Raw genomic sequence first — 14691 nt, forward strand, 5'->3', positions numbered from 1 at the left:
ACCCTGGGACATACTGCGACCTCCAAGTGTCCTTGTCCACCTCATCATCGTAACGATAAGATGTTCCTCTGCAAAGGAGACCGGAGCAGCACGTCTTATATAGTCACACTGACTGCACAATGTTCAGAGCATGATGATACAAGTGTAGACTAAACTACTAATACTGTAGTTTACAAAGCTGAAAATCTTAACAATCAGATAAATGGACTCACATTTTCTTAGATTTGGCCTGTTGCTTGTTGCAGAGAAAGAACAATGTGCTATGTCAGAAAAGCCCAAATTTGAAGGTGAGATGGGGAAATGAAACTGGATTAGTGGCAGTGTTCACAGAAACACATTCTCACCTTCATATTTAACGTGTTGTTTTCTTCTCTACTCCAAAAACGCAATCTAAGGAGTTCCCCTTAATGTGACCAAAGTAGCCACTTAATTTGCTGTCRATATGAAGAAATGCAACAGAACAACCTCAAAAAAACATGYTTGATTGATAGATGTAGTTTTCATTAAGATTATACTTAAAMAGACTGAAGTTTCTCTGATTCCAACAAACAAGCTTATCAGTGAAAACTGGACTTAAATCAATGTCAAATTCATTCTTTTTATCCATTTAGATGAAAAATCTAGTAATTAAAAGTCCCTGAGTAAAGTTCCTCAGTGGCTTTTGTATCTAATGTGCAGTGTTTACTCAGAAAACACAGAATCCAGCTTANAACATCTGCAGACCAAAGCTTCATCTGCGGGGGCGATGGGATCATCTGAGATAATGTTCACTGGACTATTTAAACTTAAATTAATGTGGTTCTTTTTTTAAGTACTCAGATTTTATTTTTTAGCAATTTTTTGGGTCTTAGTTTAGAGCAATTTTCATACAAAAGTGTGTTTGTCAGAGGTAAAAAAAAAAAACAACCAAAAAACAGGGAAATGAGTACAAACTGCTAAACCAGCAAAGTAAAATAATTATCTCACAATGCCAAACTACGTACAACTGAGGAAATGCAATTATATCTGTAACAATGAATAAAACAAGACGAGTATAAACAGTGTAAAAATGTCTGAACTCTAAACTGCACACCTAAACGATAGAATAAACTGGAACTTTGAATTAAATTTATTCATGAGACTCTGTGTCCAGTGATGACAGGAAGGCAACAATATTCACTGTGACATTTTCCAATCAGACTGAAAGGATTCTGGGTCATATTTTTGAAGCACGGCACCCTGGGACATACTGCGACCTCCAAGTGTCCTTGTCCACCTCATCATCGTAACGATAAGATGTTCCTCTGCAAAGGAGACCGGAGCAGCACGTCTTATATAGTCACACTGACTGCACAATGTTCAGAGCATGATGATACAAGTGTAGACTAAACTACTAATACTGTAGTTTACAAAGCTGAAAATCTTAACAATCAGATAAATGGACTCACATTTTCTTAGATTTGGCCTGTTGCTTGTTGCAGAGAAAGAACAATGTGCTATGTCAGAAAAGCCCAAATTTGAAGGTGAGATGGGGAAATGAAACTGGATTAGTGGCAGTGTTCACAGAAACACATTCTCACCTTCATATTTAACGTGTTGTTTTCTTCTCTACTCCAAAAACGCAATCTAAGGAGTTCCCCTTAATGTGACCAAAGTAGCCACTTAATTTGCTGTCRATATGAAGAAATGCAACAGAACAACCTCAAAAAAACATGYTTGATTGATAGATGTAGTTTTCATTAAGATTATACTTAAAMAGACTGAAGTTTCTCTGATTCCAACAAACAAGCTTATCAGTGAAAACTGGACTTAAATCAATGTCAAATTCATTCTTTTTATCCATTTAGATGAAAAATCTAGTAATTAAAAGTCCCTGAGTAAAGTTMCTCAGTGGCTTTTGTATCTAATGTGCAGTGTTTACTCAGAAAACACAGAATCCAGCTTATTTTATGCTACTTCCCACAGGTTCAAGTTAGCATCGGTAGATTAGCAGAGCATGGAAACTAAGGAGAAAGTGATTCCATCACTGGGTCAAAGGTCACCAAGGTAGGAGCACCAATATGGATGAGATTTGACCTGTGATCCTAAAGGCTCTGGAGACAGAGAGCAAAGAAATGAGGGACCTCCTGCTGTATCATATCAAGATTGGAATAATAGAAAGTTTTCCCTCCGAGGTAAAAATGCATAAATTAATAAAAACTAAATTTGAAAGAAATCCAGCCACGAAATTTGTCATGCGCATATGGAGCCACATATGACTTCCACATGAATAGAGTGCACATGTTCTCTGTTAACATGCACAGCTTCATTGCAGACAATTGGGTCAATAATATTCTGAAAAACCAACTTTGCTGCAACCTGCCGTTTTTTAATGTTGGTCTTTTTTCACACTTTGTTGGAAAATCTGATGTATTGATTTTCATGTTAAAAAACAGAGCTGGACTGTGTTGTAGTGTGGTCCATGCTAGAAAAAATGTACATAGTGTTGCATAGATAAAGCTAAATTTGATGGTGATGTATTTTAATTAAGAAAAATACATTGAATTATAATAATTCCTCTTTTGATGGGCTTATCATTTCGTGAGGCAGCAAAGCGGATAAAGTTTCTGTTTTTCTATGTCTATGTTTGGACACAAGTGAGCCGTGCTAACCTCAGGAAGCCCAGTGGTTTCCTTAATATCTTTCTAAGAGAAGAGTAACTTTGCTTCTGCTTTAGTTTGTCTGTTGCCTTGAGGAACAGAAAGATGTGGAGCCTTTGCAACTTGCTCCTCATGTGCAGTAAGTTAAAGTATTTGATCTGAAATATGTTATTCTTCTTTAGTGGTTTGATTTATGACCTGATATGATCTAGTAAGGTAGCTCAACTTTTTGGTAAACAACAAAGAAAAAAAAAGCTAAGCATTAAACATCTGAGATGACAGTTAATGATCTACAGGCATTAGACTTTGAGTGCTTTAGAAAAAAAACAAACATTTAATCTAAAATATAATTACTAACTTCTCATTGTAGCTGCTGTGAGTTGTGTGACCGGTGATGTAATCCCTGTGTTCGGATATGAGGGCAGCGATGCAGAGGTTCCCTGTCCATATGGTCCAGGATATGAGGATTATGAAAAGTACCTGTGCAAGAAAAACTGYGAACACGATGATGATGTTCTTATTAGATCGAAAGGAAATAACAACAAATACTCAACCGATGACGACAAAAGAGCAAGAACTTTCACAGTGACCATCTCTGACCTTCGTCTTGATGAAGCTGGAAAATACTGGTGTGGAGTGACCAAAGACTTTACAGATATATACAAGGAAGTAAAGCTGAACATAAGACCAGGTAAAAGAATAAAGTTCAAATAAAAAACATGAAATGTAACACAATCAAGCTGTTTAACAACAGCTTTGCTAAATGTAACATTTAACTAAATTAAAGTATTGTTTCCTTGTCCTATATGGTATAGCTATTGTAAGTAACACAATTAAAAACACACTATGTGTTTTTCCTCAATACGTCTGCTAGTTTACCGCGTTGTTTGTCTTCCTATCAGACAGATGCTGCGACACGGTGAATCAAATCCAAAGTACTGAGGAAGGTTCAGTGACCATCAGCTGTCCGTACGACTCTCAGTCTGTYGACAAGCTGAAGTTCTTCTGCAGAGGAAACCGGCCCTCCACATGTCTACAGCAGGCAGTGATCACCTCTAGCAACACACAAGATGGACGATTCAGACTCTCTGATGACAGGAAGTCAGGAATATTCACAGTGACCATTTCCAGTCTGACCCTGAAGGATTCTGGGTCGTATCTTTGTGGAGTCCAGAGAAACTCAGGTTTTGATGATTTCTCTGCTGTTGAGCTGGAGGTCAAAGGTGAGAAGCCAAACAGGCTACCTCTGTTGAGATCAATTGTCATAGAAGAGTGTGACTTGAACCTTCAATATGTTGTTGTTTATTGTCAGAGTGGTGCTGCGTGGAATCAAAGAACTTGAGTGGCATTGTGGGAYGTGCGGTAACCTTCCAGTGTCCTTATCCACCTCATCATCGTAACAATATGATGTTCCTCTGCAAAGGAGCACAGCGCAGCGACTGCACATACATGACTTATCAAGGCAGATTCACACTGCATAATGTTAATGCCACCTTTTTTTTTGTGGTGATCACAAAACTTGAAGCAGGAGATTCTGGGACATACTGGTGTAGATCAGACCCCGAGTGGAATATTGGAAACTACACCCAGTTTCATCTGACTGTAGGTAAGAGCATGACGATGCACTGCAGCTAAGCCTTCACTCAAGATGATGTTTTTATTGCTTTTAAAATTTTAAACTGAATGCAATAATAATGTTTTTATTCATAAAGCAGATTATACATCTCAGATAGTTTGAAAAATTTGTACAAGCATGTACAGAACCAGATATTTTGGTGCATTGATTGTAGCGTTGTACTCATAGTTTATGATTGTTGGTGTGTTTCTTGTTGCAGAGGAAGAACAGCCTGGTGTGTCCATAATAGAAGGTGAGATGGTGAAATGAAACTGAGCTTGTGGCAGAAAGTCCCACATTCATATTTAGCATGTCCATATATGGTGTGTATTTGTCAGAGTTGGTTGCTCTCTAAACGTCTCACAGCCCCTTTGACTCATGTCTCAGATCCAATAGATGAATTTAACTAAAAAGTCTCCCTTATGTTTACTGAGGTATCCACTTATATTGCTGTCCATTTCTAGAAATCTCATAGAATAACCTCAAAAACACGATGTGGTTTGACATGACCTGCTTGGTTCAAACAAATGTCAACTAAACAGTTTTATCAGTGCAAACTGGTATTAACCTGATAAAAACCAGCCACATGTTCTGGGCTTTGCTTCGTAAAGAGGATCTGGACAGAAACGAGGCGAGGACTCCATAATGTTACTCAGTAATACTGCAGGGCCGTGCAGAGGCCACTAAAGGGGCAGGTGCTCAAAAACAAAAAAAGGGCACATCTAACCGCATTCTAGGACAGAATATTAACAAAGCCACTCAGCTTTCAGAGTTTGATAAATAATGATAAATTACAAAAATGTGAGATATACAATCAAAGCTAACGAACAACTCTATATAGAGCATAACACTATGCCTATGTAAGATATTTTATTAGTAATTTCTTTCTGCAGGTCTATTTTGTTCTAGGAAAGTATTGCAATATTCAAACCTGCAATTTAGCAAGATATGTAAATCAGAGCTGGACCACCAGACATATTTTGTCTTTACAGAATTACACTATTAAAAATATAAGCACAATGCAACCTTTTAGTGCACCAGGGCCGTGCAGAGACCACTAAAGGGGCAGACGCTCAACAACAAAAAAAGGGCATATCCAACCGCATTCTAGGACAGACTATTAACAAAGCCACACAGCTTTCAGAGTTTAATAAACAATGATAAATAACAAAAATGTGACATATACAATCAAAGCTAACGAACATCTCCACATAGAGCATAACACTACGCCTATGTAAGATATTGTATTAGTAATTTCTTTCTGTTTCCATCAAGATCATCAAATCTCTTGATCTGGTTCCTTCTCTGAGGTCAAAGTGACAGCAGAGAGGACATCAGACAACATGATTCTGTAGAGCGGCACACTCTGTTTCCCTTGTTTTGCATGTGATCATACGCGAAAAGCATCTGTTAATTAAGAAGTTTCTAAATAAAACTTCAATTCAAGAATGATCAGATTGAGACTAATAGTATAAAAGAAGCCTGAGTGGAGCATCTAGACTTCAGGGACTTTTTGACAGCCCTTCCCACTTGTAGCAGCGTGGCGCTTTAAGGATAATGTGTTTGAGGAAGTCAAGTCATTTCATCTTGAATTTGTTTTACTCTTTATTTGTGGCTTTCATCTGCAGCTTCGTACTGGCTTTTCGCTGCGCTCCCCGTTCTGCTGCTGATACTGATAATCATCCTGGTCAAAGTTTGCAGGACCAAACGTCGCCAGTTGAAAGGTCAGCTTAGTGCTTTCGCTTTCAGCAGAGGCAAATGTGCATTAAACTGATTTATTTTCATTTGATTTGCTTCACTAGAAGCAGCAGTCGACATGAACACAAGCAAACCGGAGGCAGCAGATGCACAAGACGTGATGAGTGGGGAAGACGTAAGAAAACCCAAATCCAAATGTTTTTTTGTTTTTTTTTACACGGCCCAGTACCAACATGACCCGGCACTTTAGATGATTTTATATGAAAACTTTAGTTGGTACAATAATAAGTAGAAACCTTTAAATGTCTTCACAAACATATTTCTGGTAAAAAAAAAAAAAATGGTAACACTTTATTTGAAGGGGTGTGCATAAGACTGACATGACACTGTCATAAATATGACATAACATCTGTCATGAACATGAAGGAGTCTTTATGAATATTTATGACAGTTGTCATGAAGAGTCATTCAGTAAATAATGACACGTTTAATGCAAAGTTGCTCTAAAAGTTGCATTGAAAGTCCATTAAAAGTGGCAACTTTGCATGATTTTGTAAATAATAACAATTGAATGCAAAATTGGCATTTTTATTGGACTTTCAATGCAGCTTTTAGAGCAACTTTGCATTAAAAGTGTCATTATTTACCAAATGACACTTCATGACAACAGTCATAAACATTCATAGACTTCTTTATGTTCATGGCAGATGTTATGTCATGTTTATGACAGTGTCATGTTAGTCTTATGCACACCCCTTCAAATCAAGTGTTACCAAAAAAATCTTTAAAAGTTCTTTGCTAAATTGATCAAATTTATTTGAGGAACGGCTCACAGATTGTACGAACTCTGCTCCTGACACATCTGACACTGACATGCCTGTTACTCACACTTAGTTTCCTGCTTTTACTTTAAATAGATATTTACATTGCTACATTACTCTAGGGTTTTTTTAAAGGGTTTGTTTGCTCTAGAGGCCTTTATTTGACAGTTGACAAGAAAGTGTGTTGTGAGAGAGAGGAGGAAGACGGGTGGCAAAGGACAATGAGCCAGAGATCGAACCTGTGACAGCCGCACTGAGGACTAGGGCCTCCGTACATCAATTGCATTTTAATATTAAACCAAACCTGACAGTAACCTGACTCATCCATGCCAACCGTTGTAATTTATTCCTTCTTTTTTAGGTTTACAAAAACGATGATGTTGCTGCGATGTTCTCGCAGCAGAAGAGGATGCAGCGCACACATTTCCTCCCTGAAACTGCAGATGAAGTCCAAGGAATCTACGAAAACAACCCGACTGAGCAGATCTACTGCAACCATTTCATTTAAACCAAGAGAGATGAAGGGTTGACAAAGCCAGCTCTTTTTTTTAAAGACAAATAATTATTTCCACAGAAAACTAGGACAGTTTTTGGTGTCCCTGAAAAATGTTGTCTGCCTTAAATCGTTATCATCTCGCTTCTGGTGGGAGTTTGAACTTTAGCTTTAAATGTTTTTCTCACTGCATATTTTTGCTTTGCGTTGTATTAATTAAACCTGATGGATATAAAAGGGAAAAAAATAAAAGCTAAAGGTTTGTGCTTACATTTATTGTAGTGAATATGAATTTTAAATGAAACATTTTTGCTAACAGCAGACTAAAGATCAAACAATATGCTTCTCTAGGCTTTGCAAATAGGAACATAAGAAATCACCTCAGTCAGTTCTGAACGAATTAAAGAAAATAATAAAGCATAGAAAATGCATTTCTTCCAGATGTGTCAATTAGGAACACATCTCTGTGTTTCTTATGATATTAACCTGTTACTGAGCAATGAAAACACCACTGACTGTCACACTTTGTGCAAACACATGGTGCAGTTCACCATGTGCCTTAAAATACAAACAGAATTAAGCTTTTATGGAGGAAAGTGATATTTACACCTCAGTGCTTAAAATCATAATTTTCTTTTACTCGTTTCATGCATCTTGTAATGAGTCAGTTTTTACATAGGAAAGACATTTAATTATTCAAAAAGTTAAACTTATGTGACTGTATTTACTACAGGCAACTACTGAAACTGAGTATTTCATGAATTTCAGTGTTTTACAAAAAGAAAACAAAATAATAAAAAGTTATTTTAAACCATCCAATAATTTGAGTGAAATGTTGAAACCAATCAAAATAAAAAACTAAGAAATGTCAACATCTTTATTCCCATTTAATGTTTCCCCAAATTGTAACTTGTTACTGCAGAATAAAGTTGGATTCCCAGAACCTGCATATAAACTCAAACTACTCTTTGACCTATGTGTCCACTGGAGCTTTGTGTAGATGTGGTCTGGAGTAACCAGGGGCCATACCTTTAAAATAAAGACGGGGAGGAACCTGGGATCTTTCCCTCTTCGTTCCACACTACAGCTGAATAATAACTGTGTTAACCTGACTCCAGGCAGCTCTTCATTATGGCCAGCAATTGTCGTAAGTTTTAATTTAGTTTAGCATGGGCTTCACTGCTGTGTTTTATTGAAATATGTGTAGATATAATTTTCTGGATCTACCTTTGGTTTCATTCTCATTTTGGTACTTAGTCTCTGAGGTGCAAATACATTTTGGTTTTGAAATTAAAGACTTATTCAGATTCTGTTTTTTTTTTTTTTATGTCATTTTTTGTGACAATATAAAAATGTAATATTTACATAGGTTTTTTTTTTTTTTTTTTTCACAAATCATGAAAAGAAACCGCAAAAGCAGGTCAGGTCCGTGGCAGTTCAGTGAAGTTGAATGTAGAAGTTAATATAAACATATCCTCACACATTCTTTCCAACAGAGTCCAACATCACAAATATGGAGATGCTGAGGATCATCTTGGTGGGAAAGACTGGAATTGGGAAGAGTGCCACAGGAAACACCGTTCTGGGGCAAACATGCTTCCAATCCAAGTTAAGTCCCCGATCTTTGACGACTTTCTGTGCCAAACAAACCGCTGAAGTGGATGGGCGAATGGTTGCCGTCATCGATACTCCAGGTCTGCTTGATACGAGGTTTGACCATGAAAAAACAGCCAATGATTTGGGTCAGTGTATTTCCTATGCTTCTCCTGGACTCCATATCTTCCTGGTGGTCATCTCACTGAGGAAAAACAGACAGTGCAAAAAATTCAAGAAGTCTTTGGAGAGGCTGCAGACAAATAGAGCATGGTTCTCTTTACTCGTGGAGACTCCCTTGATGGAATCAGTATTGAAGAGTTCTTAGCAAAAAGCCCAGAACTGCAGGAACTCGTAGCCAGATGCAACAACCAGTACCACGTCTTCAACAATAAGCTGAACGACAAAAAGCCTCARGTCACCTCACTGCTACTGAAGATCACAAATATTGTGGAGAAAAATGGAGGGAGCCACTACACCAACGAGATGTTCCAAGAAGCTGAGAAGGTGATAGAAGAGGAGAAACAACGCATCCTCAAGGAGAAAGAGGAGGAAATACGCAGAGCCCTAGAGGAAGTGGAGCAAAAAATGCTGGAGAAGTAAGAAGAAGAGATGAGGAAAATGCAACAAATCTAAGCACAGAAAGAGCAGGAAGAGTTATGGAGGAATTTAGAAGAGCAAAAAGAAAGGGAATTATGAGAGCAAGCAGAAATGCTGAGAGCCCACTACAAGAGAGATGCTAGACGGAAAGCTGAGGAGCGTCGTCGTCATCGTAGACAGTGCAAATCTATGTAACTCATTCTCTGTCCAGCCCACATTTCAAAATATTTGATTAAACCTTTCTAATTCCTGGTGGCTTTATCCTGGCCTTACTGTATCTTGAAACTTGTGTACTCTTAGGTAGTGGGTAATAACAGCTGATCTTAGTATTTTGGAGGATGCAGTTTAAATTCCTCCACAATTGTTGTTGTTTTTCTTTGTTTTATTCAGGTCAGCTCTACATTGTCATTCCCATGTTGCTCATAAGTTTTTAGTGTTGATCACAACACTTTTTTCCCTGCTGCTAACACAACAATATGTCTGCAGTCTGCAGCTACTAGCTCTGCCGTATTGATGGGCTTTCATCATCTGGTACAAGCTGTAGGCACTAAATAAATAAAATATATTTTACAGAAACACTAAAGAGCTGTACACACAGGCCAGGTGACATAAAGTAACAACTATTAGTACAATCATGGTTTAAATAAAGTTCACCCCTTTTAAACAGACATATTTATTTTTGCTCCAGGAGGAAAACCAAATAAATCATGCTGATTAATACTAATCAAATCATTAAATAAAGTCTTGGACGAGACATAATGTATTTTCAATAAATCACATTTTTTCCTGCTTTTCTTTACGAGCAAACCAAATATTTACTTTTATGACATTTTCAGTAAAGACCCGTGAGAGAGCAATACGTTTAGCAGTAAACAGTTAACATTTTGAAACGACTCGCTTTGTTAAAGAAAAAAAGAAAAAATTCAACCAGTGCTTTAATGACAAATCATTTGATTCTCTTTTATGATTCTATGTTGATAAAACACTTGATTACCACTATTTAAACATTGTCAATCCAAATAGAACAAACATTGAAAAAATTGCTAAACTTGTCAGTGTTTTGTTTTATTCAGAAAAGTTGAAAAGTTACTTCTTTATCTCGGCACATTCGCCAGGCTTCTTGTTTCTGCGTGGCAGCAAAGCCGATGTACGATCTGTTCTTCTGTGTTTGGATACGAGTGGAAAGTATCCAAGCATGGAGAGGCTCAGCAGCACGATGCTGAAAACATAAACCAGATCGTTTCCTCAAAACGCTCCTGAGAGCAGATTAACTTTACTTCTGCTTTAGTTGCTCAGTTGCCTTGAGGAACGCAAAGATGTGGAGCCTTTACAACTTGATCCTCATATGCAGTAAGTTACACTATTTAATCTTGAATATGTAGCTAGAATCAGAAATTTTAACATCTGAGCTGATAGTTAACGACCTGCAGATATTAGTAGCATTGGACTCAAGGGAATTGAACAGATAAAAATGGTAACTTCCACTTATTAAAATACAAAATTAATACTATCTTCTCATTTTAGCTGCTGTGAGTTGTGTGACCGGTGATGTAATCCCTGTGTTTGGATATGAGGGCAGCGATGCAGAGGTTCCCTGTCCATATCCTGCGGGATATGAGGATTATGAAAAGTACCTGTGTAAGAACGACTGCAACGACGATGAAGTTCTTATTAGATCAAATGGAAATGATGACGAATACTCCATCTATGAAGACATTCGTATTAGATCAGAGGGAGAAAACAACAAATACTCCATCTACGATGACCAAGAAGCTCTAACCTTCACAGTGACCATCTCTGACCTTCGATTTGATGATGTTGGAAAATATTGGTGTGGAGTGACCAGAACAGGAAAAGACATCTACACTGAAGTAAAGCTGGAAGTTAGAAATGGTAAAAAAAAAAAATCTGTTACACATTTTATTTGACATAGCACCCTAAATCTAAGGAAACATTATGATAGATACAAAGCACACAATTAGGTTTTCAGTCTATTATGGATTAAACACGACTGTTTTTGACCTGGAAAATGTAACTTCTTATTTTAGTTCTCATTATTTCTCTACTGAGTGAATCTTATTCCGAGCTATAATATCAAGGTTTGACACTATTAAACACAATTCACTGCAGATAAAATAGAAGGAAATTTTATTAATTTGAAGCAAAATTGAAGTTGAAACATTCTCAGTCATGATCTGTAAATTTGTTTTATACAAGTAAAATTTGTTACTATTATCTAGTGTGATTTTACAGTGTTGTTTATCTTACCCACAGACATATGGGGCGGAACGCCAACTAAAATCCAAGGTAATGAGGAAGGTTCGGTGTCCATCGACTGTCTTTATGAAACCGATGATGTCAACAACCTGAAGTACGTCTGCACAGGAAACCGGCGCTCTGTATGTTTACAGAAAGCAATAATCACCTCTAATAAAAGACAAAATGGACGATTCACACTCACTGATGACAAGAATGCGAGAATTTTCAGAGTCACCATTTCCAGTCTGAGCCTGAGGGATTCTGGGTCGTATCTTTTTGGTGTCCAGAGAAACGCAGGATGGGATGGTTTCTGTACTTTTGCCCTGGTGGTCAAAGGTGAGACGTTCAAATTTTACATCAACTCTATGAATTTATGAAGGGCAACAGCTGTTATGTTTATTTTCTGTGTTGAAAACATCTAAAATAAAAAAGACATACCTCAACGATTCTTCTTTTTTATAAATTAGACTGGTGCTGTGTGACATCCAAGAACATGAAAGGCATCGAGGGACGTCAGATAACATGGCAGTGTCCTTATCCACGTGAACATCGTAATAACAGGATGTTTATCTGCAAAGGAAACCAACGCAGTGACTGTACAGACATGATGGGTCAAACGAGGTTCGCAGTGCACAGCGTTTCTTCCAGCTCTTTCTCTGTTACCATCACTAACTTGGAAGCAAGGGATGCTGGGACGTACTGGTGTCGATCAAACTCAGAGTGGAGTGTTGGAAGCTACACTAAGGTTCATCTATCTGTAGGTAAGAGCAAAACACAATATAAATAGTTTTCATTAGTCAACTGTGGGACTTCCAAGATATTATTCTTGATCAATATAATTTATTTCCTCTATAAAATAAATTAATATCATGAAGTTGAAATGAAAGATATGACTAAAACAATAAAAGCAGCAGAAAAGACAAAATGGGACAGATTGTTTATATGAATCTGTTCAATTGTTTAATAGTAACTAGTCTGGCACAAGAATTGTGTCATTTTTAATCCAACTTATTTCCTTGTTTGCTTCAGAAAAAGAACAAATTACAGAAAATAAAGTGCTGAAGGATCTGCAAAAACAGAAACAGACAGAAAGTGAGGCATTAAATGACGTGAAAATACCAGAGACGAAAAAGAGGAAACAGGTTTTATCACCAATATTCTTTTCAGTACCCTTTTTATATTATGCTATTTTCAAATACGTCCTCAGTGGAGCTTTTAACACATCTGAGCCTCACAAGCTGTGGGACTTATTTAGAAAATAGTTCACAGGTTTGGTGTGAGATTTGAAACCCAACAATCAGCAAAATGCCATGAAGTTCATACTAGTTTTTTTTTAAACTTCGAACTTTGCTGCATTTTTGTGCAAAGAAGCAAAAGAAAGAAGATTTTCCATTTTCAACATTTTTAATTGATTTCTAATTAGATATGGACACAATAAAAAAAACCCGGATAAGATGGCAGGAAGGAGAAAGAGGAAACTGACCAGGTTTACACTACTGCTAGAGTTTGATCTGGAGTATTTATTGTATTATAATGTCTGACATGTATTCAAAGGAACAAACTTAGCTTTCAACTGTTTAGTTATTTTGATAATGGTCTATATAAACTGAAATGTTATCCTTTATGAGAAACGTTTTGGAAGAAAAGGAAGAAATATAAAGTATTTTGAGTGAATTTATTTTAAAGCTGCAATGATGCTTCGATTTGTTACAGCCAATTGTAAAAAGAAACAAAGGCAAGATGAAGTKAACTAAAAGTCTTTTTCTGCTACAGCTTATCGTCTCCAGACAGTGGCAAAGGTCACCACAACTCAGACAGCAGCTGACGTCTTTAACCAATCTGATCAAGGTACAGAGCGGAGAGACAGTCTGTCCATCAAAGTGTTTCTCTGATTTAGTCATAAACTACAACTTCAAAGTCAAAATCACCAAATTAAGACTGTAGACATTTAAAACTAGACTCAGTGAGGTGAACTTTATTGTGCTTCAGGTGTTTAATCTGTTTTTATCTTTATATGCACCGTAGGTGGATCTTTCTATGGCCTTCTTGCTGCACCTCCTGTCCTACTAATGATAGTGATAATTATCATCCTGGTTGTGTGGAAGAAGAATTGTCACAAAGTAAAAGGTGAGTTGAGTTTTTCCACTGCCAACAAAAGCAAACACATCTGACAGCTGATTTTGTTTTATCGTGCTTTTCTTCATCAAAAGCAGAAGTTGCTACAAACAGATGCCAACATGTGGCAGCAGACACAGAGGAAGTGACTGGAGGAGCAGATGTAAGAAAATGTAATGTTTACATATTTGCTGGAAGGAACGATGTTAATTTATGCAATATATATTAGTTTTATACTTTAGCTTTAATCTCCCACAGCTATAAGAAAAAAAAACAATCACCCTGGTGTCTGATCTAAAAAARTAATACTTTAGTTTTATGGGGAAAATAAATAATAAGTGGATGTATTAATTTATGATCTGTTCCTTCTTTTTGTAGCTTTACGAAAATCATGATGATCCTGCAAAGCGCTCACAGCAGATGACCTGCAAAGAGCAGAGATCAGTTCACTTCTTTAAGGACTATGAAGATGAAGCTCAATACGGAAACATTTCAACAACTGAGGATATTTACTGCAATGAGTTCTTTTTAAAAACTCAAGAGAGTGAGCCAAATATTGGGTCCGACCTGCATGTGGATATTTGTGTGAGGCTGAAACTTTTTATTGAATTCCTAAAAGTCTTATTTTTTTTAAGTAACATCATCATCATCATCTATGGAGAGCCATTTCAGCCAAAATTAAATAAATAAATAAATGGGTGAAATAAATAAAAAATGAGTAAAATAAATCAAAAAATGAAGAAAATGAGTGAAATAAATAAATAATTTGTTAAATAAATAATTTAGCTTTTTCATTAACCCATTTTTTCATTTATTTATTTTTCATATTATCAATTTCTCAATTTCCCTTTTTTCATTAATCTATTTTTCATTTACCCA

The 14691-nt window shown here is 36.7% G+C and overlaps 1 protein-coding gene and 1 pseudogene across 2 annotated transcripts; both read left to right on the forward strand.

The window, feature by feature from the left end:
• Window positions 1-719: 719 nt before the first annotated feature.
• Window positions 720-7517, forward strand: LOC103462404 (polymeric immunoglobulin receptor-like). 2 transcript variants are annotated; one of them, XM_017302235.1, is made up of 9 exons: window positions 720-2153; window positions 2696-2757; window positions 2989-3309; window positions 3521-3841; window positions 3931-4224; window positions 4454-4486; window positions 5862-5957; window positions 6036-6106; window positions 7114-7517. In XM_017302235.1, the coding sequence occupies exons 2-9, from the start codon at window positions 2724-2726 to the stop codon at window positions 7258-7260; spliced, it is 1317 nt and encodes a 438-aa protein (XP_017157724.1). In that variant the 5' UTR covers window positions 720-2153; window positions 2696-2723; the 3' UTR covers window positions 7261-7517. The 2 variants fall into 2 exon arrangements, with proteins under 2 accessions (XP_017157724.1, XP_017157715.1); XM_017302226.1 differs by having other exon boundaries at window positions 720-2757.
• Window positions 7518-8689: 1172 nt separating this feature from the next.
• On the forward strand, window positions 8690-13767 carry LOC103462391 (GTPase IMAP family member 4-like; annotated as a pseudogene).
• Window positions 13768-14691: the final 924 nt, after the last annotated feature.

This window comes from Poecilia reticulata, linkage group LG1 (genome assembly GCF_000633615.1).
Source record: "Poecilia reticulata strain Guanapo linkage group LG1, Guppy_female_1.0+MT, whole genome shotgun sequence".
Taxonomy (NCBI): Eukaryota; Metazoa; Chordata; class Actinopteri; order Cyprinodontiformes; family Poeciliidae; genus Poecilia; species Poecilia reticulata.